At 38.4% G+C, this 24,430-nt stretch overlaps 1 protein-coding gene across 6 annotated transcripts in view; it reads left to right on the top strand.

The window, feature by feature from the left end:
- The window catches only part of VPS13B (vacuolar protein sorting 13 homolog B), a 454,077-nt gene that overhangs the window by 12,625 nt on the left and 417,022 nt on the right, over window positions 1–24,430 (top strand). For all 6 annotated transcript variants that reach the window (XM_070748103.1, XM_070748104.1, XM_070748105.1 and 3 more), the window contains exons 4-8: window positions 10,159–10,276; window positions 11,691–11,858; window positions 13,361–13,542; window positions 14,618–14,792; window positions 23,357–23,601. In XM_070748103.1, the coding sequence (XP_070604204.1) occupies window positions 10,159–10,276; window positions 11,691–11,858; window positions 13,361–13,542; window positions 14,618–14,792; window positions 23,357–23,601 (888 nt within the window). The remainder of the gene's footprint in view (window positions 1–10,158; window positions 10,277–11,690; window positions 11,859–13,360; window positions 13,543–14,617; window positions 14,793–23,356; window positions 23,602–24,430) is intronic.

Raw genomic sequence — 24,430 nt, forward strand, 5'->3', positions numbered from 1 at the left:
TGCCAGTGATAGGATTTATCTTTGCTTTCATTTATAGTTTTTTGCAATCATTTTTCCCCTTTTCTATATCTATATTTAGAAGCTTAAGGAATTTAGGTAATTAACTCCCAACCTTTCTCTCTAAACTGCTCCGTGTATATCTTTAAGAGCTTAGGTTTTTTTACATCCTATTAATACTGTAGATTATACATTTTAAAGTACAGTACTCTGTGCATTTAGGTGATATATAGCTCCTTGCCCTGACAGAATATGTTATCTGATCAAATCTGTACTGATGTTAGTTATTGTAGATTATATATCTGATTAGTTTTTATCTAGAAACTTTCATTTTTTTAATCCTTGTATTTTATCTTAGTTAATAGTATTGGTCTGAGAAAAAGTTGAAAATAGTAAGTAGTTGTTGCAAAAGTAGGATGAATACATTTATAAATTGCTTTTTTCTATATGTATAGTTTCTCATACAATGTGACAATTTTATAATAGGCAATTATTAAAGATTAAAAGGAAAAAAGCTTCCACTTTAAATCTAATCAAAATAATGCCAAGTAGTTTTTGTACTGTACCGCTGAAAAAAAGGCCAAACTTCCGATATGCACTAATTTCTGTTACTAAGAGGACATATATCAAATATAAGTACAAACACTTTAAATGGAATTGCTTGGGGACAGAATAACAATATATAGTATCACAAATAAAAACCTAACTATTTCCATTTTGAAATGTGTGTTTCAGAAAAGAATATTGAAGAATTGAAACAAATCTTTAAAATAATAATAATTTTTTTTAAAAATTATTTTAAATTATTTTAGAATCAAAAATTAATTTAATGCATCTTTCTGTTAAAAGCTTACTGTAGTTTCCTAATTGTGCACTTTGTTGGCCAAAAAAATTCTCTAATGAATAATTAGAGAATGCCACCTGGTGGGACCCAGAAAGAAAGTCTTTTCTGCCCCTGGCTCGTAGTATTTTGCAAGGCCCTGTATTTGTCTCCTATATATATATTTCCATTATTGTGAGAATTATTTAGTGCTATTTACCGTATTTTTCGCTCTATAAGACGCACCTGCTGATAAGACGCACCTAGATTTTAGAGGAGGAAAATAGAAAAAAAATATTTTGAGCCAAAAAGTAGGCTAAAATATTCATTACAATAACACTGCCCTAGGGGAATTGGGAAAATATACAAACAAGCAACAACAAATAAATAGCTCTAAATATTTTAGAATCCAAAGAAAGGAGAAGGCTGCATTCTCCTCGAAGAGCGTTAGCTTTACGGGCTAATCTCCCAAATACGTCGTGGGAGGGGGAAGAGGAGGCATAATAGGTGGGGGGCTGGGCTGCTGGTGACCGAAGCCTGGATACTCTCTCGTTCAGGCTCTGCTTGGCTGCGGTGGCCAAGCTTGGGAAGCGGGAAAGCCAAGAGCGCCCAGCCATGAGGAGTGCGGGAAGGGAAAGTTAATAAGGTTACCCAAAACAACTGAAGTGAGAACGGCAGCAGCTGTTGTCGCTTCCCCTTGGCTGCCACATCTCTCCGCCGACCGGCTGCGAGCGACTGGCTGGGTTTTGGGTCTTCGAGACCTCCCCGCCTCCGCCGCATTCGGAGCCCGAGAGGGGGAAAGAGAAGAATGGAGAGAGAGCTGCGCGCCGGAGGCAGACGTCGCTGCCGCCTCAACAGCAGCCACGGGAGGGGAGTCGTGGAGCTGCCCCCGGACTTTTCACCAAGGCCAATGCCGCCAGCCCACATGCCCGCCTCTCCCCGCGGCGGCGGTAGTGCTGCCCATTTTTTTGAGGGAAAAAGATGTCGGCTGAGGGGTGCCCGGTGCTTCCCGGCGAGGAGGAGGAGCTAGGCTCCGGAGGGGCGCACGGGGAAGGGCTTGAGCCGCCGCCTTCTCCTTTCCTGCTGCGTCGGTGGCTTCCCTCGCAAAAGGCTGCGCCCGGTGCCGGCTGTTTGCCCCGCGGCTCTCTCGCCTCAGCGAGGGATAAGCAGCACGCGAGGCTGCGGCGAGAAACAACAGCAGCAGGAAAGGAGAAGGCGGTGGCTCAAGCCCTTCCCCGTGCGCCCCTCCGGAGCCCAGCTCCTCCTCCTCCTCGCCGGGAAGCACCGGGCACCCCTCAGCCAACTTCTTTTCCCCTCAAAAAAATGAGGTTTTCCGCCTTACGCCCTGCCTGATCCCACACTTTCCACCCGCAAAGATCAGCCTAGAGGCTTCGCCCTTCCCGCCCGCTCCCCCGGGAAAGAAAAAGCAGCCTGGCTCCCTTTTCCCTGGCCCTTACCTTCACAGCTCAGGCAGCGCTGGACTCCCCGCAGGGGAGTTCTACTGTATATCGCCGCCCCCCCTCTGCTCCAGCGCCTCCCCCCCTCGCTGCCTGCATCTTCGCTCCATAAGACGCGGCTGATTTTTCATCCTACTTTGGGAGGAAAAAAACTGCGTCTTATGGAGCGAAAAATACGGTATTTTATTCCACTCTGTCCAATGACCAATTTTTTTCTGAATGGATGACAGAGTTATCTAAAACATTATTTTTTCTAAAAATATTTAAAAAGCAGGAAAAAAGGAAACTGTAAAAACAGAACCTATGTTTTCTACTTCAAGTTTACTGGCTTACGGAACCTGTAAGCCAGTAAACTTGAATTTGAAGATAACACCGATCAAAACATTATAGCTGGATAATGTTTTCAGATGAAAGAAAAGGATTACTCAGACATGTATCAGGAATGTGTAGAACATTCTATAGAAGAAAAAGATTGTCCTTTAGAGTAGATTTACATTAGACAACAAAAAATGGCACAAAATATGATCCAAAAAAAGAGAAACAAACAAAATCAGCAGCAGAAACCAAACAAAATTAAAGGAGAAAAAAAGGGGGGGAAAACCAATTCAAAGTATAATTATATGCTTAGGTCTCTAGAAACAAAATTTGAAACATATGTGAAAATTAAATTTTGCAGGAATATGACTTTTAAAAGTGAAGAAATTACATATCTTAACAGCCGGGCGAAAGCAGATTAAAAAAGCCTTTTGTTGCACTCTTGGAACAATATATTTTGGTTATGTTAATTTTTAAACAAGTCCTGTGCATTATCATATTTGAAAAATTATTTGAATTATTTTTAAATATTTTGATCATTATATTTGAGCTGCTAATCTCACTAGTAATTTGCCATTTGTTGTTTAGTCACTAAGTCCTGACTAGTTCTGGAGGACCGGTAGCAGAAATTTTGTGTACCCCATTTTTTGGACTATAAGACCCACCGGAGTTTTTGGGGAGGAAAATAAGAAAAACAGTTACTGCCTATCAGCATCCGGCCGGCTAGCATCCTTAGCAAACAGCTTGCAACAGGTATATTAGCCTTGCAAAACTCCATTTGAGAGGCTGCTTTTTCAACATTACAATACTCCATTTGAGCTTTTTCACCCTCTGAAAGCTCCATTTGATGGGCTGGGCAGAGCTATATTCAGTAGTACATCAAGGACAACATTAACTTTTTGCTATGATTAGATGAAATACCTGCATACAATTTCGAATCATATTTGGCAGCAATGTTCCCTCTAATTTTTTTCCGGGGCGGGCAGAAAAGTATAGTGTCTGAGCGGCAGTCCCCTTGGGACTGGGCGGCATAGAAGTATGAATGAATGATTGAATGAATGAATGAATGAATGAATGAATGAATGAATGAATGAATGAATGAATAATTCATGCTTCAGAAGAGACGTATTGGAAGCAGCTTGTATTCCACCAGTGCTTTCACTGTTTTAATGAAATACCTTTTATTTATTTCCCTTTTGATAAGGAAGTCCTAATGGTGTTGCATTTGGTGCATCTATCCTTAGTTGGATAATTCTAGTGCTTTGGGGATTAATTAATATGCAATTCTATAGTCCCAACATTGTTTTTAACACATTGCTGGGCCACAGATCATGCTGATATAACGTAAACATCTGAATATTAGGAACTTCCAAATAAAAAATAATTTTTTAAAATGAATTTTCATTGCAAAATGAAATGTCTTGCTTATCTGTGTATGACCCAATATGCAATTGAAAAATACCAATGCTATTTTTTTTAAAAAAAAAAGGCAATTAAGCTGTCCTTGATTTGATGGCTTAGTTTTCTCCCAACTTGTTCAACTGTAATTTCACGCAGTTCTTTGCAGAGAAAACTGTCATGTCATTCGATCATTTTCTTTCCTACGTATTTATTTACGCGGTAGGTTTTGTCCCTGTTGCCTTTTATTGATTCTAAGAAGCCACTTTTGGAAAAGAATGTCAATGTAAATGTAAAATTTTATAAAAGAGGTAGATTTTGCCATATGTCTTAACATTGCTTGGATTCCAGGCGCTTGCATTCCTCAGGAAGCACATTCTGTAGTTAGATCCCCTCAACCCATAATGCTTTCGCTCCGGATCTCATGCATTTGTCAGGAATTCCTAAATGTCGTTGTCCTACAAGAGTGCAGCTGTCTTGTTGGATCATGGGGATGTAGTTACAGATGTATTGGATCCTAATTAGTGTGTGTAATTTTTTGTGTAACAGACATATTAAAGTTCAGCAGAGTGCAATCCATTTATGATCAACTTTGCTAAATAGCGATTCTAGTAAAGAGTATGTTCAGTGTCAGCACTAACAGGATCACTTTCTGACTGTAACTGGAAAGCAGCCTAATCTTAGTTAAAATAATTGAAATAAAATAAACATGTAACAGCAGGTGGCAGCACCTGGCTGACCTTGGCTAGGCTTGGAAGCTAAACTCAATTGGTTCTAATTAGTATTTGGATAGGGGACCTCAAAGCAGTGTCAGGGCTGTAAAGGTCTGGGAAGTTGAAAAAACATCCCAGAAGTCATTGGCAAACAGCTGACGTATTGTTGCCAAGAAAATCACATGGATAGTCTTTGAGGCCACTAGGACTTGCGCTAAAATCTAGGTAGGCTTTACCTTTTAGGAAGAACATATCTACAGAATAAAACAATCTACGTTATTAAACTACATTTAGATTTAAAATAGTTTTAAAATCAGATTTCAAGTTATAATCAAAAATGTATTTTCTGGGTTAGGAGTACAGTGGTATCTCTACTTACAAACTTAATTCGTTCCGTGACCAGGTTCTTAAGTAGAAAAGTTTGTAAGAAGAAGTAATTTTTCCCATAGGAATCAATCTAAAAGCAAATAATGTGTGTAATTGGGGAAACCACAAGGAGGGTGGAGGCCCTGTTTCCTCCCAGGAGACTCCTAGAGAGGCCCCACAGAGGCTTCTCCCCTCCTTTGCTGGCCCTGTTTCCTCCCAGGAGATTCTTAGAGAGGCCCCACGGAGGCTTCTCCCTGCCTTTTCTGGTTACAGTTTCAGAGGCTCAGGTTTGTAAGTGAAAATGATTCTTGAGAAGAGGCAAAAAATCTTGAACACCCGGTTCTTATCTAGAAAAGTTTGTAAGTAGAGGCGTTCTTAGGTAAAGGTACCACTGTATTTAGTAATAAATAGATTTAAGTGTAGTATCAACTATTTTACTCAAATGGAAGGATTCATGTACATACCTTACAATATTTTTTATGCCTTCAGTTTTAAGATTTCTTTGTAGAATAATCATTCTTAATCTTTGGGTTCCATCTTTAATTTGAGAATCTTGGCACATAAAGCAATATTCCAGGAGTTAAAAATAATCCTGAATAGCACAAGTTGCTTCAGCATTTTTCTCAGATAATTTTATTTTCTCCCTGCAATATGAGCTTATCGCTGAACGAAGCACACCAGCTTCATCATCATCATCATCATCATCATCATCATCATCACCACCATCTCTTTTTTTCCCTTCAGAATCACCTTCCTAAATAACCACCATTCTAAAGAATACTCATTTCGGTTTTTATTTATTACTGTCGAGTCAATTTTGACTCATGGTAATTGCACCAAAAAGTGGAACAAAAAAGTCCATGGCAATATTTTTCAGAAGAATTTTATCATTGTCTCCTTCCTAAGGCCATTGGTTCCCAAGACAGGACTAAACTCATAGTTTTTCTGGTTTCTAAACCTTTCTAATCCCTTAGCCATGGCTTAAATTAGTATCTTTCATTTCATTTCATTCAAAGTTCCAGTGGTACTGACCAAGCATTGACCGGTCTTTAAAATTGGGGTTTTTGCAATTGCTTCCATGGTCAGATGAACAAAATTTGGCTAGTTGGCAACAGCTCAGACTTATGACCAGTTGCAGCATCTGATTACCATTTGTGATCTTTCCAGCTAACGAAGTCAATGGGAAAGCCACCAGAGAAGGTTGCAAGTAATATCTCCCACCTCTCCTGACATGTCTTCACTTGCACGCACCGTGTCCTCTCTCCCCACCCCCTCTGTTTACATGCACCCACATTCTCCTTCCTAATTGAACACCCGCATGATTGTGTGTACTTGACACTCTCTTTCCTGGCATTCTCTGCTTGTTTACACAGATGCATGGTGTCTGTACCCTTGTTTCCCTAAACCGCCTGTTCTTGTCCTATTCCTTTCTCTCCTCCCCTCCTTTCTCCCCCCCCCCCAAGTTGGATCAAACTACTCTTTGTGGCTGTCAACACGTACCTTGATAAATTGTGATTTCTTTAAACACTTATTTGTGTTTAAAGAAATCACAATTTCCTAGAGAGACAAACGGATGTTTCAATTCAAGCTTTATTTTTTAAAATTCTTTGAATAATGCTGTGTATTTCTTTACAGTACTTTTGAATGTTTTTTAAAGACTACCACATAGAATAACAGGTTGCTTTGGTATTGTAATGTTTCCGACATGCATTATTCTATAATGTATCAATTTTTGAGATTTGTACCAGTATAGCTAGCGGCAGTGAAGGGCTCCCAATATTTTTACTGCCGTACTGTGGTCGTGGCTTATGCAGGACGCCCTGCATTTTCTTTCAGCATCTTTCAGTGCAAATTGGATGCTCTGGGGTGGAGCTCCATTTTCGCTACCCTACTGTGTTCCCCTTGTCCGGGCAGTAGTCCACCCCGGCAGTAGCAGTTAAGGCATCAGGCTAGAAACTGGAACACCATGAGTCTTGCCTTAGGCACAAAGCCAGCTGGATTCCTTTGGTTCAGTCACTTCTTCTCAGTTCCAGGAAGGTGGCAATGGCAAACCATTTTTGAAAATCCTTGCCAAGAAAACTGCAGGGAATCATCAGGCAGTATCCAAGAATCAGGCATGATTACCGTATTTATCGGAGTATAAGACACACCTTTTTCCTCCCTAAAAGAGGCTGAATCTGGGTGAATCTTATACTCTGAATGTAGCTTTTTCGAAGCTTTTTCCCCCAGCCCTAACTAGAACAAGGATGATAGCCAGATGAATATCTGGTAGGTAGATTTTTTTTCACTATTTTCCTCCCTCAAAAGTAAGGGGCGTCTTATACTCCGGTGCATGTTATACTCTGAAAAATACAGTAAGTAAAAGGTGCAGTAAATGTTATTGGTTTTTAAATTTTATTTATTATTTATTTATTATTGCAAATTATAAGCCACCCAACTCCTTCCAGACTCTTACAATGTCTTTCCATTGTAATGTATAGTAATTTATTTATTTAAAAATGCATCTACTTTATCATAAAACCTTTTACTACTTCTGTCTTGTTATTATTTTTATAGTATTTTTTTAACTATTTACTGTTTACTATTTAGTAAGACATATTTTACATAAGTCTTAACAGGGAGCCTTGGTTCTGTATAAGCATTTCAAATTCTGTCATTTGTCTTTGTTCTTAAGGTTGCTTTTTATTCTTCCAGAAGTCTTTAAATACATCAGTTTTGAGTTTTGGCAAATAATTCTTTCTGTATCTTTAGCCTATTTTTTTCCCCAAACATGATTCTCATAGAGTTTTCTTTAGCAAGGTTTATCGAGGTGCACGGAGTAGGAATATAAGAATTTCAACAAGTGAATTGTTTTTAGTTTGGTACCAATAGAAGCTCTGTGTATATTTAGGTGAAAATTATCTGATTCCTCTATGCAGCTTTTCCACAAACTAGTAAACAGTCAGGTTTCTTCTATGGTATTGGGGAAATTAGCAGCTGGTTGTTCACGTAACTGTCTCTTGAAACTTTATCAGTCTGGGAACCAACTTTTACAGCACCTGTGCTGTTTCAGCATCTATAGGAAATTGCTGGGCGAAGTCATTTGGGCCTTTAGAATCGGATGTTATTTGTGGGTTGCTCTTTGCATCAAATTGTAAGGGAGTAGTCACTACTACTAAGTATTACTTAGACTAGATTAGGAAGAACAGAAACAGAGAGTGCTTCTGTCTGTAGGAAACTAGTTCGGATTGAGGTTCAGCCAATTTGGGTTGGATGCGTCATGTGTTGGCCACGCCCATGCCTGTTTTAACAAAGCGGAAAAAAGTCCCGATACATTACGTGATGCTGCCAGGAGGACTTGGGTTTGACACCGCTGGTTTAGAGGTAGGCCAGGTTAGGAAAGAGACATCACAAAGATTACAGCAATTCTATTTTATTCTTTTGAAATACTGTATAGTAAAAGAATTTTGAAAGGCTGCATAGTTCTTTATATATTCACCTATATCAACCACAGGTCAGAAGTTATTTTGGGTATCTTTTTCACATTTTTCAGGAGTGAGTTACTATATCCTTCCCTTAAGAGAGTGTCCATTTTCCCCCTCAAGTTTATTTCTACGTTATTTTACATGGTTTTATGCTACTTTTCATTGATAAGTCATGATCTGAAAGTGTTTCTTGATCCTCAGCTATTAATAAATTTACAGAAGATGTTCAGGCAAGAAGTACATTTATAGTTACCAGTGCAATAATTCCTAAGTATGTCAAATTTGGCAACATTTGTCCATCTAGTTTTGACTATATTAAGGGACTACGCTTGAAAATATTTGGAAGTTGCAGTTACACAATACTGTATGGCATCTGGGCGGCTAAATATTGCCTGAATTGAAATGTGCATCAGTTGCCCATTGCTTACACAATTTAATGTAGGCCTGAGCCTAAATGGTTTAGACCAGGGGTTTCCAGTCTTGCCAACTTTAACACTTGTAGACTTAGAAACATAGAAGTCTGACGGCAGAAAAAGACCTCATGGTCCATCTAGTCTGCCCTTATACTATTTTCTGTATTTTATCTTAGGATGGATATATGTTTATCCCAGGCATGTTTAAATTCAGTTACTGTGGATTTATCTACCACGTCTGCTGGAAGTTTGTTCCAAGGATCTACTACTCTTTTGATCTTTCCCCCAACTAACTTCAGATTGTGTCCCCTTGTTCTTGTGTTCACTTTCCTATTAAAAGCACTTCCCTCCTGAACCTTATTTAACCCTTTAATATATTTAAATGTTTCGATCATGTCCCCCCTTTTCCTTCTGTCCTCCAGACTATACAGATTGAGTTCATGAAGTCTTTCCTGATACGTTTTATGCTTAAGACCTTCCACCATTCTTGTAGCCCGTCTTTGGACCCGTTCAATTTTGTCAATAAATAAACTTAAACTGTCAGAGTTTCTCAGCTTTTCTGGGTGAAGAATTCTGGGAGTTGAAGTCCACAAGTCTTAAAGTTGCCAAAATTGGAGACCCCTGGTTTAGACCAATGTTTTTCAACCTTGGCAGCTCTAAGATGACACTTCAACTCCCAGAATTCTCCAGCCAACCATGCTGGAGAATTCTGGCTACATCTTAATGTTGCCAAGGTTGAGAGTATAGCTTATTTCAAGAATTAGTTTTAGACCACAGCCTATTTCAAGAATTGCTTAGTTTTATAAAACTGACTGCCAATTGTTATCTCCAAGCAGAAGACCCTTTGAAGATATCCTAACTGTCATAGATTTATTTTCTGACGTGTGTATGGACCGCTCCTTGCATCATTTCTATTCTGTGGAATGCTGGCTTTGGAGTTCATTTAGTTCCTACTTTCTTGGCATTTAGAACAGTAGACAAGTATTTTTCCTTTGCCAGGTTTTAAACGTTAATGTATTTTAGTATTGATTTGTTTTTAAGCTTATCCTGTTTTTTGTTTTTAATCTGCCTTAATTACTCATTAAGTTGAAAGCTGAGATTTAAATCAAACAAGTCACTAATTCCGATTAAAGATGACACCAAAATGACCTAACTACTAAATGTTTCCACTTATTTTGCTGATTTGTAACAAATAATTAAAAATATATATTTTAGGATGACCATGAAAGTGGTGGTTCCAGTTCAACAAATCGTAGTACTACAGAAGGTTCAAAAACGACGGTGAAACCAAGAAAAATTCAACACACTCCTCCTGACCCTGATTTGCCACCAGGTGATTTATTATTATTATTATTTATTAGATTTGTAGGCTGCCCCTCTCCGAAGACTCGGGGCGGCTCACAAGAATAATAGAAACAATATAACAGTGAAACAAATCTAATATTAAAAATAAAACATATATAAAACCCCAGCAATTAAAAGCATACAACACATACATACCAAACATAAAATATAAAAGCCTGATTTGCCATATAAATATTATATTTGGGCACTTAATAACTGTTGTTGTGGGGGAAAAAATAGGAGATAGGAGGTTTGTAGTAGGCTTTTGAGTTACCACACTACTTCCCAAATCTGAACAGAAAGTTTTTGTGGGGACATTTATCACTCCCTTGGAATTTCTGCTTAATCATTAAAATTAAGTAGAAATAAACTTGGAAAATCAGCGGTTGATCTATTTTAGTTGGACACTGACTTACAAATAGTACAGGTAGTCCTTGTTTCACAACCACAATTGGGGCTTGCAACTCTATTACTCAGCAAAGCAATGAAACTGCAACTGCGCTTATGATCTTACTTCAGCTTTCCTTTGTTTTGCAGACCTGTGAAGGTTGCAAGTGCAAGAATTGGTTGTAAAATGGTTTTTTTTCAACCACCATTGTAATTGTGAATGGCCACTAAACAAAGCAGTTACTAAATGGGGACTTACAAAGCAGTTCTAAGGCATCAACTTATTGCAAAGCTGATAATGAGTTGTTTGGTTTGACAGGTTCTGTGCTGTTTGCTGCAAGGAGATAAATTGCTGGGAGGCAGAGGCCAAAAGGGTGGGGGTGGCTATGTAGGTGGGGCTAAATTCGGTGTATAAGACGCACTCAAGTTTTCACCTTCTTTTGGGGGTAAAAAGGTGCATTTATACTCCATAAAATAAGGTAATTATCTAATAAGGCAATCTATGCTCACTTCCTCACTAGAATTTTGTAGCATCTCCTACAAATTACTGAGCCAATGTTGTAGCACTATAAAGCCTATCCTTATTGTTATATTGGCACAATTGTAGTTTGATAATTCAGTAATTGCTATAAATCACTAATAAGGCACTAGTGCAGTTTCTCAACATTCTTTCTGCAGCATTGCAGGGTGCATGGGTTGGGGTGCACATAGGAAGATGTATGCAAGAAATATTTTTTGGAAATGGAGATTGACATGCAGGTCTATGCTTTTTCTTAGGTAAAACATCAGTAGACTAGTTTTTGCATTAATTTGTGATATTTAAACTAACACTCACTGGATAATAATAATCTACTGATTGGCTGGGAATTGATATTTCTACAGAAAAGTTGATGACATTTGTTTTATTTAAAAGCTTTTTTTGGATTATTACATTTAAAAAAGTCATTTTGTTTTTAGCAGCTTGCTGGTGGAATTCTCAAATAAAAAAACTGACCATATTTATGTTTCCTTCCTAGGTTATGTACAAAGTTTGATTTGGCGGGTTATAAACAATGTCAACATTGTCATTAATAACCTCATACTCAAATATGTGGAGGATGATATTGTTCTTTCTGTTAATATTACTTCTGCGGAATGTTACACCGTAGATGAATTTTGGGACCGAGCCTTTATGGATATATCAGGTAATCTGTAAGTCATAGCTTTCTGTCAGACTTTTTTTTAAAAAAATCACACTGTCTTCAGTTAAGGACACTGGGAAATGGTTATTATATTGACTAATAAGGGAACCATGGTGGTACAGTGGTTAGAGTACTTCAGGCTACTTCTGCTGATCACCAGCTGCCAGCAGTTTGGTAGATCGAACCTCACCAGGCTCAAGGTTGACCCAGCCTTCCACCCTTCTGAGCGTGGTAAAATGAGGACCCAGATTGTTGGGGGCAATATATGTTGACTCTGTAAACCGCTTAGAATGGGCTGTAAAGCACTATGAAGTGGTATATAATTCTAAATGCTATTTCTATTGCTAACCATGAACAGGTAAGTGGACTCTTAGCAGAGAGATTATTAGTTCTGATTGGACATATGAAACATCAGACCAGCTAGTTTTGTGGATAAGATAAACTTTTGTGTCTTCTTATTGTGTCCTTGGAACAAGAAACATAGCTTTTTGAGGGAGTGGGGGAGTTGAGGCTTCCAGATTCTACAGTGACTTATTGAAATGGATACCAAGCAGCAGGATATATTGGGGAACTTATCATATGTTTAGTCTCCCTGGTGTTATTTTTTATATGTATGTTAAACAAATTCTGGGATATAAAGAACTTGCTGGAATTGGGTTTGTCTAGTCTAGTAAAAAAAAGAACTGGGGGTGACATGATAGTAGTGCTCCAAGATTTAAGGGCTGCCATACCTGACAGAACAATTAATCAGTGGAACAGCTTGTCTCCAGAAGTTGTGAATGCTCCAACACTGGAAGTTTTTACAAAGAGATTGGACAACCATTTCTGAAATGGTATAGGGCAGTGATGGCGAACCTTTTTTCCCATGGGTGTCGAAAGTGTATGTGTGTGTGCTATTGTGCATGTACAAGTGCCCACACCCATAATACAATGCCTGGGGAGGGTGAAAATAGCCTCTGGAGGCCAGAAATGTCCCATTTCCCAACTTTCACAGAGGTTTTTCACAGAGGTTTCTGGGACCTTGGAGAGGGCAAAAATGCCCTCACCCATTTCCCTGGAGGCCCGCTATAAGCCGAAAACGCCCTCTCATAGCCTCTGTATGGACTAGAAGACCTCCAAGGTCCCTTCCAACTCTGTTATTCTGTTAAAGAACCATACATAATGTGTGTGGTTGCCGGAACCTTCCCAAAAGTGAATGGGTGTTACTAATTTTTAATATGAAAGGAGGAGAGTTATTTCATACATCAAGAATAATTGTACATTTACTTTAAATGAAAGATAATGCAAATGTAGTTTTCATACTGGTAGTAGCTATTGTCTATTTTTTGTCCCTTGCACCTCCTTTTGTGAAACATTATTTCCAATGTCACAATCAATGGTTGACTGTTATTTTGAAAAAAAGCTTATGCAGTCTTGCCATGTATGCTTCTTTCCATATTAAATAGAATACAATATTTGTTTTTTCTTGCTATTAAAATGGAACAATATTTTTTTTCTTTTCATAGCAACTGATTTGGTACTAAGGAAAGTGATAAACTTTTCTGATTGTACAGTTTGTCTAGACAAGAGGAATGCTAGTGGCAAAATTGAATTTTATCAAGATCCTCTGCTATACAAGTGTTTGTTTAGAACTCGCTTGCACTTCACTTATGATAATCTTAATTCTAAGATGCCATCCATTATTAAAGTAAGTAGATTTCCTGATAATTGAGTCATATATTCTTGAAAAGCACAAAATAGATAGTTATTTTGAGGTACATTTATGCTGAAACAAAAAAAAAGAGATTTGTGTTCTGATCCATGACCAGAACTTAACTTTCAGGAATTTCTGCGTTAAGTATTAACTTCATCTGTATTGTTACTTTATGAAATTCTGGATGCCTTATTTCTTTCTTGTTATTAGCATGACTATGTTTAATAGAAAAAATGTAACTAAAGTGGGAAAAAATCTCATAGTTTGGAGTTGAGAATATTTTTCTGAAGAATTTTATTTTAATCTTATGTCAAGGTGACATATCTTAATGTGTATCTTGGGACCAGCATCATCAGCTAAATCCAAGAGTCAATAGCACCATATATTTTTGGAAATTTATCCTATTTCTGACATAAAACCGAGGAAGCTCCGTAACTTTATCTATATTGAAGTTGTTTCCAGATGTGGACTTGTGTGTTGCAATTCATCTTCCCTATGTGCAGTTAATTTTACTAGTATTATTGATGCCACATGCTGTAATAAGCAGTTGTTTTGTGCATAATTTATCCAGTAGCATGTGGTTTTAGTCTTCTAATGCAGGCTACCAATTCAACATAAAGGACATTTAAAGCTGTTCAGTGTAACTTCAATTTATTAGTTATAACAAATTTCAAACAGGCTTATAGAACTGAAGATTAATATTCAGAAATATTGGATCACTATCTACAAATTATTATTTTTAGGTAGTGACCTTTTTAAAAAAAAAATTATGAGTTTTAGTCTCTCAAAGTAACTTTTCCAATTTATAATGTGTACTTTATTATCCAAAATGTTTCAGAACAGGGTATTAAGGATATTGGTTAGAATTTGGGGGTCTCCAAATTTGGCAACTTTAAGACTTGTGGCTGGCTGGAGAATTCTAGGATTTGAAGTCCACAAGTCTTAAAGTTGCCAGGTTTGAAGACCTCTGGGTTAATTTTTTGAACTACTGCTATGTCTTCAAATGTTTCTTAAGCATGAGAGTTGGAACCTGATTAGTTTTATTATGTGCTCTTCTCTGTATTTGCAGGTACATACTTTAGTTGAAAGTCTGAAGCTTTCAATTACTGATCAACAGCTTCCTATGTTTATCCGTATAATGCAGCTTGTAATTTCACTGTACTATGGAGAAATTGGTAACTTTAAAGATGGAGAAAGTGAAGATCCTGTTTGTCACACCAAGGATATTTTGGGTAATATCTCAGGTAATAAGAAAGATTCTGACTTTGAAACAGACCATTTACTTCTGTAAAACTCCAAAGAGCCTATTTTTAAGGTAGAATGTCACATAACTGAATATTTTATACATTGTTATTTATTAAGATTTAAATATTAAGCAATAACTTGATTTACAGAAAAATCTGTTTCATGAAATCTTGCACAGAAACATTTTTATTAAAAGCAATTATATCTTCTAAAAGCAAGAAGTGGAAATGATTTTCTATGGGATATCCATCTTGTTCAAGAAGCCTTATTCAGACCATGAATGTATATTTAAAATGAATTGCTACCTTATTGAGTCTTCTGCAGATCTTAGGCTGGTTCAAAGAGTCACATTAATATTTTACGATAAGGTACAAAAAGAGTATCTGTAGAATAAATCTATTCAGATGATTTAGATTTTACTATTACAGTATATAATTCAGTAATAATCAATTGAGAAAAAATTACATTAAATTATATTTACTGCTATATTAGATAGCTTTATTTAATTCAGGTTAGCATTAATAAAATTTCCTTCTTAATCTGAACACACTTTAGATGATTTATTTTATTTCTCAATCTTATGTAATGATCAATGGTGGGTTGCTGCCAGTTTGAACTGGTGGGGATTTACCACCACTCACCGAACTGTCAGAGATGACCGGCGGTCCACGGTCCCGAACCGGTCCTCCGGTCACTGTGGCTTGAAAAAAAACCCTCTATGCATACGCATTGACTTCTGTGCATACGGAGAGGGTAATTTTCTGATGTCTTCTGTAATGTGGGCAGGCGAATGAGCGGATCGAACGCGCACTTTGGTTGTGATGTGAATCGGTAGGGAAAGTCAGTGGAATCCACACCTGGTAGTGATACAAAAGGCAATATGAAAGCATACAGTATTCAGGGGTGGATTCCCATTCCTGCTGTTACCAGTGCGCTATGCGCACAGCTTTACTTTCCCTGCACATGCACACATGTGTCCCAGTGTGTTTTTACTTCTGCACATGCTCTGGAAGCAAAATCTTGTGAGGGGACGTGTGTGTGTATGAGATTTCGCATCTCAGACATTAACAGCCTTGAAAATGTCCAAAGATACTTCACCAGAAGAGCCTTTCACTCCTCCACTCGAAACAGAATACCCTATGAGACTAGACTTTCAATCCTGGCCCTAGAAAGTTTAGAACTAAGACGCCTTAAACAAGATCTGAGTATTGCCCACAAGATCATATGCTGCAACGTCCTGCCTGTCGGCGACTACTTCAGCTTCAACCACAACAACACAAGAGCACACAACAGATTTAAACTTAATATTAACCGCTTCAAACTTGACTGTAAAAAATATGACTTCAGTAACCGAGTTGTCGAAGCGTGGAACTCATTCCCGGACTCCATAGTGTCCCCAAACTCCCAACACTTTACCCTTAGATTATCTACGGTTGACCTCTCCAGATTCCTAAGAGGTCAGTAAGGGGCGAGTACAAGTGCACTAGAGTGCCTTCCGTCCCCTGTCCTATTGCTCTCCTATATCTCCTATACCTTTCTTCTATTCCTATATCTCTTCTTCTATTCTTTCATTGATATGTTCTATTACTATATCTTCTTTTCTATTCTTTCTTAGATATATTTTACTATGAGTATCTTCTCTATAATCTTCATCATGTATTTTACTATGTGTATATAGATACCCACTAAAACCCTCATTGTGTCTTGGACAAAATAAATAAATAAATAAAATAAATAAGCTTTTTGCTTCCAAGCATGCATAGAAGCAAAATATTGCCGAAATTTATTTTTATTTATTTATTTATTTTATTATTTAGATTTGTATGCCGCCCCTCTCTGCAGACTCGGGGCGGCTCACAGCAGGATACAACTCATGACAAATCTAAATATAATTTAAAATATTTAAAATATTTTTAAAAAACCCTATTTCTAAACAAACATACACACAAACATACCATGCATAAATTGAACATGCCCGGGGGAGGTGATTCAGTTCCCCCATGCCTGACGACAAAGGTGGGTTTTAAGGAGTTTACGAAAGGCAGGGAGAGTAGGGGCAGTTCTAATCTCTGGGGGGAGTTGATTCCAGAGAGTCGGGGCCGCCACAGAGAAGGCTCTCCCCCTGGGGCCCACCAACCAACATCTCTGAAATCTCGCACATGTGCATGTCCCCTCACAATATTTTGCTTCCTGTGAATGCACAAAAGCAAAAACATGCTGGGACATGCCGCACGCACGAAGACACCGGAAGTGCTCACACAGCTCAACTTCTGCTACCGATGTGGCATCCTTCACCTCTACTGCTAGTACTGTATATTAATAACTTGCTTTAATTAGCCATCTCTGAGAGGATCTTGGTGCTCTCAGAGTTTGCTTACTTTCTTGCAAATGCTTCAATAACCAACACCAACACCCCCCCCAGCACTGATGTTACCTAGTTCAATCTTGGAAAATTTAATCATTGCTGGCTGGGGAATTCTGGGAGTTGAAGTCCCCCAGGCTTAAAGTTGTCAAGGTTGAAGACCCCTGACCTAGTTTGAATATTGAAACATCTGCAAAAAACCTAGCAAACTCAAAGTACACCAAAGACCCCTCATTTCAACTCTGAGCTACAGATTATCTGTGAAAAATGTAGAAAAAGACAGTTACAATTTAATTCAGATATGTGTACCTATATTACAAATCAATTTTTAAATGTTGGATAATTTGAGAGTAGAGCAAGACAGGTTTTTTTTAGTTTAGGTAACATTGAAATAACATTAAAATGGATTTGGATTTAAAAGAGACAATATAATGAATCGCACAAGTATATCTGAGAAATACTATTGAAGTATCTATGCAGCAAGATGACTAATGTCTGGATATGGTGATCTTAATTTTTTTAAATCTTGGATTTTTAAAACTTGGATTTAAAAAATATATAAGCATAGATAGGTAATAATCACTGAAGAGCATTTTGGAGTGCAGTGCAGTGTGAATTGAGAATAGGTGTCAAAGTTTTGCCATTTGTGCCCCTTAAAAGTAATGCGTACTTTTATGCAAACATCTGAGCCTACTTACAGTGAAAGTGAAGCTTACTTCATTGAGTAGCCAAGTTTAACCACTTTAGCTGTTGTGTGGCTTTCATTAGATTACTGTTGGAAGCAGACGCTATTTTGCCTTTATTGTACTGATTTGAAGGAAAAGAATGATAAACTCTGTGTTGGGTCCATGTGGATTTGTTTCCATTATTTTTATTGGATTTATATGGCAGCCTCAGAACATACCACCTACAAAGCTATCCGATGTTTCTTCTATTATTTAAATGAAAAGCTAAACATAGGTGTCCCATCTCTTTAATAAGGAAGTTTATTATAAAAACATACACAGACACAAACACACAGACACCCCCCTCTCCCCAACAAAACTGTTTCTCATTGAGCTGATGAACTTCTTATACTTGGAACAACAGAGCGTGGAGCACTGACTTTGAACAATTGTAGTTACTACATATTCTTGCCTGATTCTAATAATATAGACTAGTAGTTAGCATAATTAAACATGAAATTATAAATGAGCTTGGTCAAATATAAAATTCATTTAGCCTTCCTTTATCGCAAAACATTAATTTATTTAGAGAAATGCTTACTTTTCCGTACTGATCATTCATTCCCTAGGGAAGCAAAAAACCTCACCAAAACGCACCCGCATGTGCGTCCCCGTGTGAGAATTTGCTACCTGAACAGGTGCGGGAAGTGAAATTGCGCTTGATCTCGCGCTCCAGAGCCGCAGAGCTGCACACAATTAGCCGTTCCAGCAGTAGCCCGTCTCTTTCTGGAATGCTTTATCAAGCATTCTTCACCCTTAGCATGTTGTACTTGTATTGAAAGCCAAAGACATTGAGTGTTTTAATATTTTATGATTCTGCATTGTTATTTCCTATGTGATAAACTGGGAGTCTGGAGAATATGGCAGTATACAAAGACAGTCAGTCAGTCAGTCAGTCAGTCATTCAGTAGAAGAACACATGGATTTTAACATCTTATGGAAAAAAACTCATTCCTTACACAGAGGTTTAGCTGTAAATACATTAAACAACCAAGGTGCATACTAAATAAATGAATGTGCATACTAAATAAATGAAGTGACTCATTTATTTATTTTATTTTTATTGTATACATTGATTGATTGATCGATCGATCGATCGATCGATCACTCACTCACTCACTCACTCACTCACTCACTCACTCACTCACTCACAGGACTGATATGACTGCCTGTGTCATATAATGACTCTAGGTGGCTCATAACTATCTATAAAACATGCCAAAAGCCCCAAGCTCCCATCAGGTTATTACATTTAACAACTAGCTTCCTATTCACCCAGACATTCTGTAATTCAAGTATTCACTTTGTGGTAGGATTTCTCTGAATTAAGTAATATACCATCATTTTCTCACTTTCACTCATTTCTCAGTGATTTGCTGAACAACAAAAATCTGGTTTTCACATCTCCCCTGAAGCAAAAACCTTGAAGTATGCTTTTCATATTTTGCCCATTGTCACTTCAATTCTGTCAAGTATCTTTATAGACATATTTAACAAACTAATTCCAAACTAAATTTGCACTTATTCTTTTTACTCTTCCTAGGAAGAGTAAATGTCCCTAGTAATAGGAATAGGAAATATTATTGCTATTCTTGAAATTGTCTAGCCCAGAGCCAATCTTCATGCCATGTTAAACAAGTCTCATGACCGTTTTGTAAATAAACTAGATTGAGATTATAACATTTCTCCAATTATACTCTGCCCACATGCAGCTCTACTGTTTTTGAACACTCTGGCAATATTTAGGCATTCCTTTTCATCATTATTCCTCAAATAAATGCTAACATTCATTACATTTGTTTCAATTTCACTTTGTTGTATTTAATTTTATTTGCAATATTTATGATTCACCCAAATCTGCAATTACTCTGGGCATGCTTACAAATAAATTATATACAACCAAGAAAAATAAAAGAAACTGTTATGTAATTATAGGAAACAATAATAAACCAGAACTAAGGGCCTACTGAAACAATGCTGTACTTGTTGTCTAAATGCAAGCAGGGTCATCTTGTGGCCTCCTGAGGAGAGGACGTTCTAGAGAGGTTATTGTCATTCCCACATAAATCTTTAAAATATGTCTTCCCATATCTCCTCACTTCACTTTCATCTCAAATTATTTCATCACTTTTAAAAAGCAATTCAGTCATACCCATACATACCCACACAACCTAGACAACCTTTTGTAACTTATAACACAAGTCCTGCTTTTTAATACCGCATAGAAGACACCATGTGGGCCCAGAGATAACTGTTATCTGATATTATTTTTGCTGCTGCTGTTAGTAGCACATGGCATTGTTACATTAACCATTAGGGCAGTGTTTCCCAACCTTGACAACTTGAAGATATCTGGACTTCAACTCCCAGAAATCCCCAGCCAGCATTCGCTGGCTGGGGAATTCTGGGAGTTAAAGTCCAGATATCTTCAAGTTGTCAAGGTTGGGAAACACTGCATTAGCAGACCACAATGCTATTGCAGAATAGTTCTGTTGTTGGAAACACTTGCACACTTGCCAAGTATGCCACGGGACAGTGAGCTGGCTGTGTACCAGAAAGAAAGATGAGTGGCTCTTCCTGCAGCGTCATCCAAAGCTCCCTCCCTCCCCAGAGCTGCCTCATGAATGGCGTTGCAAGGGGGAAGCTTCAGAGCTGGCAGAAATCTGACTCTGCACCAGCTCATCTGTCCACCAGAGTAGTACCTATTTATTTATTTATTTATTTATTTATTCATTCATTCATTCATTCATTCATTCATTCATTCATTCATTCATTCATTCATTAGATTTGTATGCCGCCCCTCTCCGCAGACTCGGGGCGGCTCACAACAAAATAAAACAATTCATGACAAATCTAAATATAGTTTAAAATATTTAAAAAAACCCATTTACTAAGCAAACATACATACAAACATACCATGCATAAATTGTATATGCCCGGGGGAGATGTCTCAGTTCCCCCATGCCTGACGACAAAGGTGGGTTTTAAGGAGCTTACGAAAGGCAAGGAGAGTAGGAGCAGTTCTAATCTCTGGGAGGAGTTGGTTCCAGAGAGTCGGGGCCGCCACAGAGAAGGCTCTTCCCCTGGGGCCCGCCAACCGACATTGTTTAGTTGACGGGACCCGGAGAAGGCCCACTCTGTGGGACCTAATCGGTCGCTGGGATTCGTACCTGTTATGCGGGGCTTCACGTTACGAGCCCCAATTAAGTCCAAAGTATAAATTCAAACACACACGGTTGTAAAGTAAACAAAATTCAGATTATCAACAAGAAAATATGGCACACTTTAAACCAGTCTTTCCTGATACGTTTTATGCTTAAGACCATCCACCATTCTTGTAGCCCGTCTTTGGACCCGTTCAATTTTGTCAACATCTTCCCTTCCAGAATTTTCCCTTGACACAGAAGCTTCACTGTCTGAAGCCGTTGGCAGTAAAACCGGTCTCTGATAATGTGAGGATTCTCCCAAACCAACCCCCACAGTCCTTGGAGCAGGAGCTGGCCCAGAGCCAACACTACCTATATAACATACTTTCAAAATGTTAGGTGGACAGAAGCTGACACAAGTGGCAGGAGCTCACTGCCAGGCAGATCTAGAATTTGAATTGCTGGAGCAGAGACCATTTCCAGCGTATTAAGCCACTGAGCCACCATGCCTAAAAACTGATACTTGCTGTCTTCATGACTTTAGACAAATTAAAAAGGAAAGGGCAAGATTGGGCCAATATACCCAAGGACATCCAGTCTTATTTTACTCTGTGCCCGTGATGGCGAACCTATGGCATGCGTGCTACAGGTGGCACGTGGAGCCATATCAGAGGGCACATAAGGCGTTGCCCTATGTCAGGGGTCCCCAAACTTTTTACACAGGGGGCCAGTTCACTGTCCCTCGGACTATTGGAGGGCCAGACTATTAAAAAAGACTATGAACAAATCCCTATGCACACTGCATACCTTGTTTTAAAATAAAAAAACAAAATGGGAACGTACTATTTAGAGGGGGAAGGTCTGAAATTCATATATGTTTATGTTTTGTTTTTAATTTTCTTTTGTTGACATTTGATTGGCTATACAAGGTTTTATTGGCTTATGGAAAATGCATAAAGAAAGAAGGAAGCACTTTGGCATAGTGGTTAATAAGTTAGAAATATAATTGGTGTTGCACTTTTTGAAGGAACATTAAGGAGGAAATTTAATTAAAGAAAATGAATGTAACTGGATGACAAAATTAGAAAAAAAACCTTTTGCAACTTTTTTGATGATTGATATTAGTTACTAACAAAACACTGCATTTTATTCATGGAAAATTAGATGGTACACTGTGTTGTTTGAATGTATGTTGAGAGAAAAATTTAAAAAAATTACCCCCCCCCCAAAACAGTCCTTCCTTCCTCTGTCCCTCCATTCATTTCATCCTTCCTTCCTTCCTTCCTTCCTTCCTTCCTTCCTTCCTTCCTTCCTTCCTTCCTTCCTTCCTTCCTTCCTTCCTTCCTTCCTTCCTTCCTCCCTCCCTCCCTCCCTCCCTCCCTTCCTCCCTCCCTTCCTTCCTTGTTCCCTCCATTTCTCCTTCCTTCCTTCCCTCCCTCTCTTTCCCTTTTCTTTCTTTCTCTCTCTCTTTTCCCTGTGCTCTTGTCACTCACTGGCGGGCCGGATAAATGGCCTCAGTGGGCCGCATGTGGCCCGTGGGCCATAGTTTGGGGACCGCTGCCCTATGTGATCTCCAAAGTGCGTTAGCCAGCTGATTTTTGGTGTTGGGGAAGGCCGTTTCGCCATCCAGAGGCTTCAGGGAAGTTTTCCTGAAGGCTCCGGAAGGTAAAAAACAACACAACGGGCAAACCGGAATTCTGTTTTTCCAAACTTCTGGTTTGACTGTTTTTTCACCATTCCAGGCTTCAGTGCACATACGTTGGGACGGAGGGGGGGATTGTGTGCATGCACAGGGGCAGCGCAGGGTTGTGCATACGCGGAGAGGGAAGACAATGGGCATGAGCATGTGCGCACGTGCTAGCACGTATATACACACCCTTTTGGCACACGAACAAAAAAAGGTTTGCCATCATTGCTCTGTTTGTTAGGGCTGAAAAAAAGTTTAGTAAACGCTACTTTCGGAGTGTAAAACACACCCAAAGTTTCAGCCTCTTCTAGGGTGCTTATTATACTTCAAAAAAATACGGTATATGAATACAGATTTTAATTATATAAAAAACAAACTACAATCCTTAATTTTAGAACATTTGGACATGGATATTTTATTTATTTATTTATTTATCTATTAATTAGATTTGTACGCCGCCCTTCTACGAGGCGGCTATGAATATATTCAGTCCAGCAAACAATAAAATTAAATTTTGTCTTCATGTTAATTATGACAAGATGTTTAATATATTCAGTCAGAAATAATGTCTACAGAGGTAAATACAAATTTGCTTCAATTTTTCGTGGCATTGTTAGCTAGCTCTGTTTCTTTATGTTTTAAGGTGCAGAAGATGAAATAGGCAAAGAGATTCCTCCTGTATTTTATATTCCACAAGATGATGATCAACAGCAAGGGTGGGTGTCATGGGCCTGGTCATTTGTACCTGCTATTGTGGGCACTGATGATGAAGACAGAGATGATGCTGGAGAAGATGATGGAACGATGAATCAACAGAAAAGTCCAATCATTAAAGATCCCATTGTTTCTATAGGATTGTATTGCACAAAGGCAACAATCACTTTCAAAGCAAGTATTTTATTTTTAATACAAGCTGTGTTTTCAGTTGCATTTAATTGAGTGATGAGTCAGGCGCAGTAAATATATACAATATTTCACAAATTCTAATACGGGGATAAAATATATATATACAATTTATGTACTATACAATTTATGTATGGTATGTTTGTGTGTATGTTTGTTTGTTTTAATAATGGGGTTTTTAAAAGTTTTTAAAAGTTATTAGATTTGTTATGAATTGTTTCATTGTATTTATTTATTATTTATTTATTTATTGGATTTGTATGCCGCCCCTCTCCAGAGACTCGGGGTGGCTAACAGCGACAATAAAACAGTGTACAATAGTAATTTGGTATTGATGATTAAAAATCAATTAATATAAAAACCAAACATACATACATACATACCATGCATAGAATTGTAAAGGCCTAGGGGGAAAGAGGATCTCAATTCCCCCATGCCTGGCGGCAGAGGTGGGTTTTAAGTTGTTTACGAAAGGCAAGGAGGGTGGGGGCAGTTCTAATCTCTGGGGAGAGTTGGTTCCAGAGGGCCAGGGCCGCCACAGAGAAGGCTCTTCCCCTGGATCCCGCCAGGCGACATTGCTTAGTTGACGGGACCCGGAGAAGATCCACTCTGTGGGACCTAACTGGTCGCTGGGATTCGTGCAGCAGAAGGCGGTCCCTGAGGTAATCTGGTCCGGTGCCATGAAGGGCTTTATAGGTCATAACCAACACTTTGAATTGTGACCGGAAACTGATCGGCAACCAATGCAGATTGCGGAGTGTTGGTGTAACATGGGCATATTTGGGAAAGCCCATGATTGCTCTCGCAGGTGCAT

This window comes from Erythrolamprus reginae, chromosome 3 (assembly GCF_031021105.1).
Source record: "Erythrolamprus reginae isolate rEryReg1 chromosome 3, rEryReg1.hap1, whole genome shotgun sequence".
Taxonomy (NCBI): Eukaryota; Metazoa; Chordata; class Lepidosauria; order Squamata; family Dipsadidae; genus Erythrolamprus; species Erythrolamprus reginae.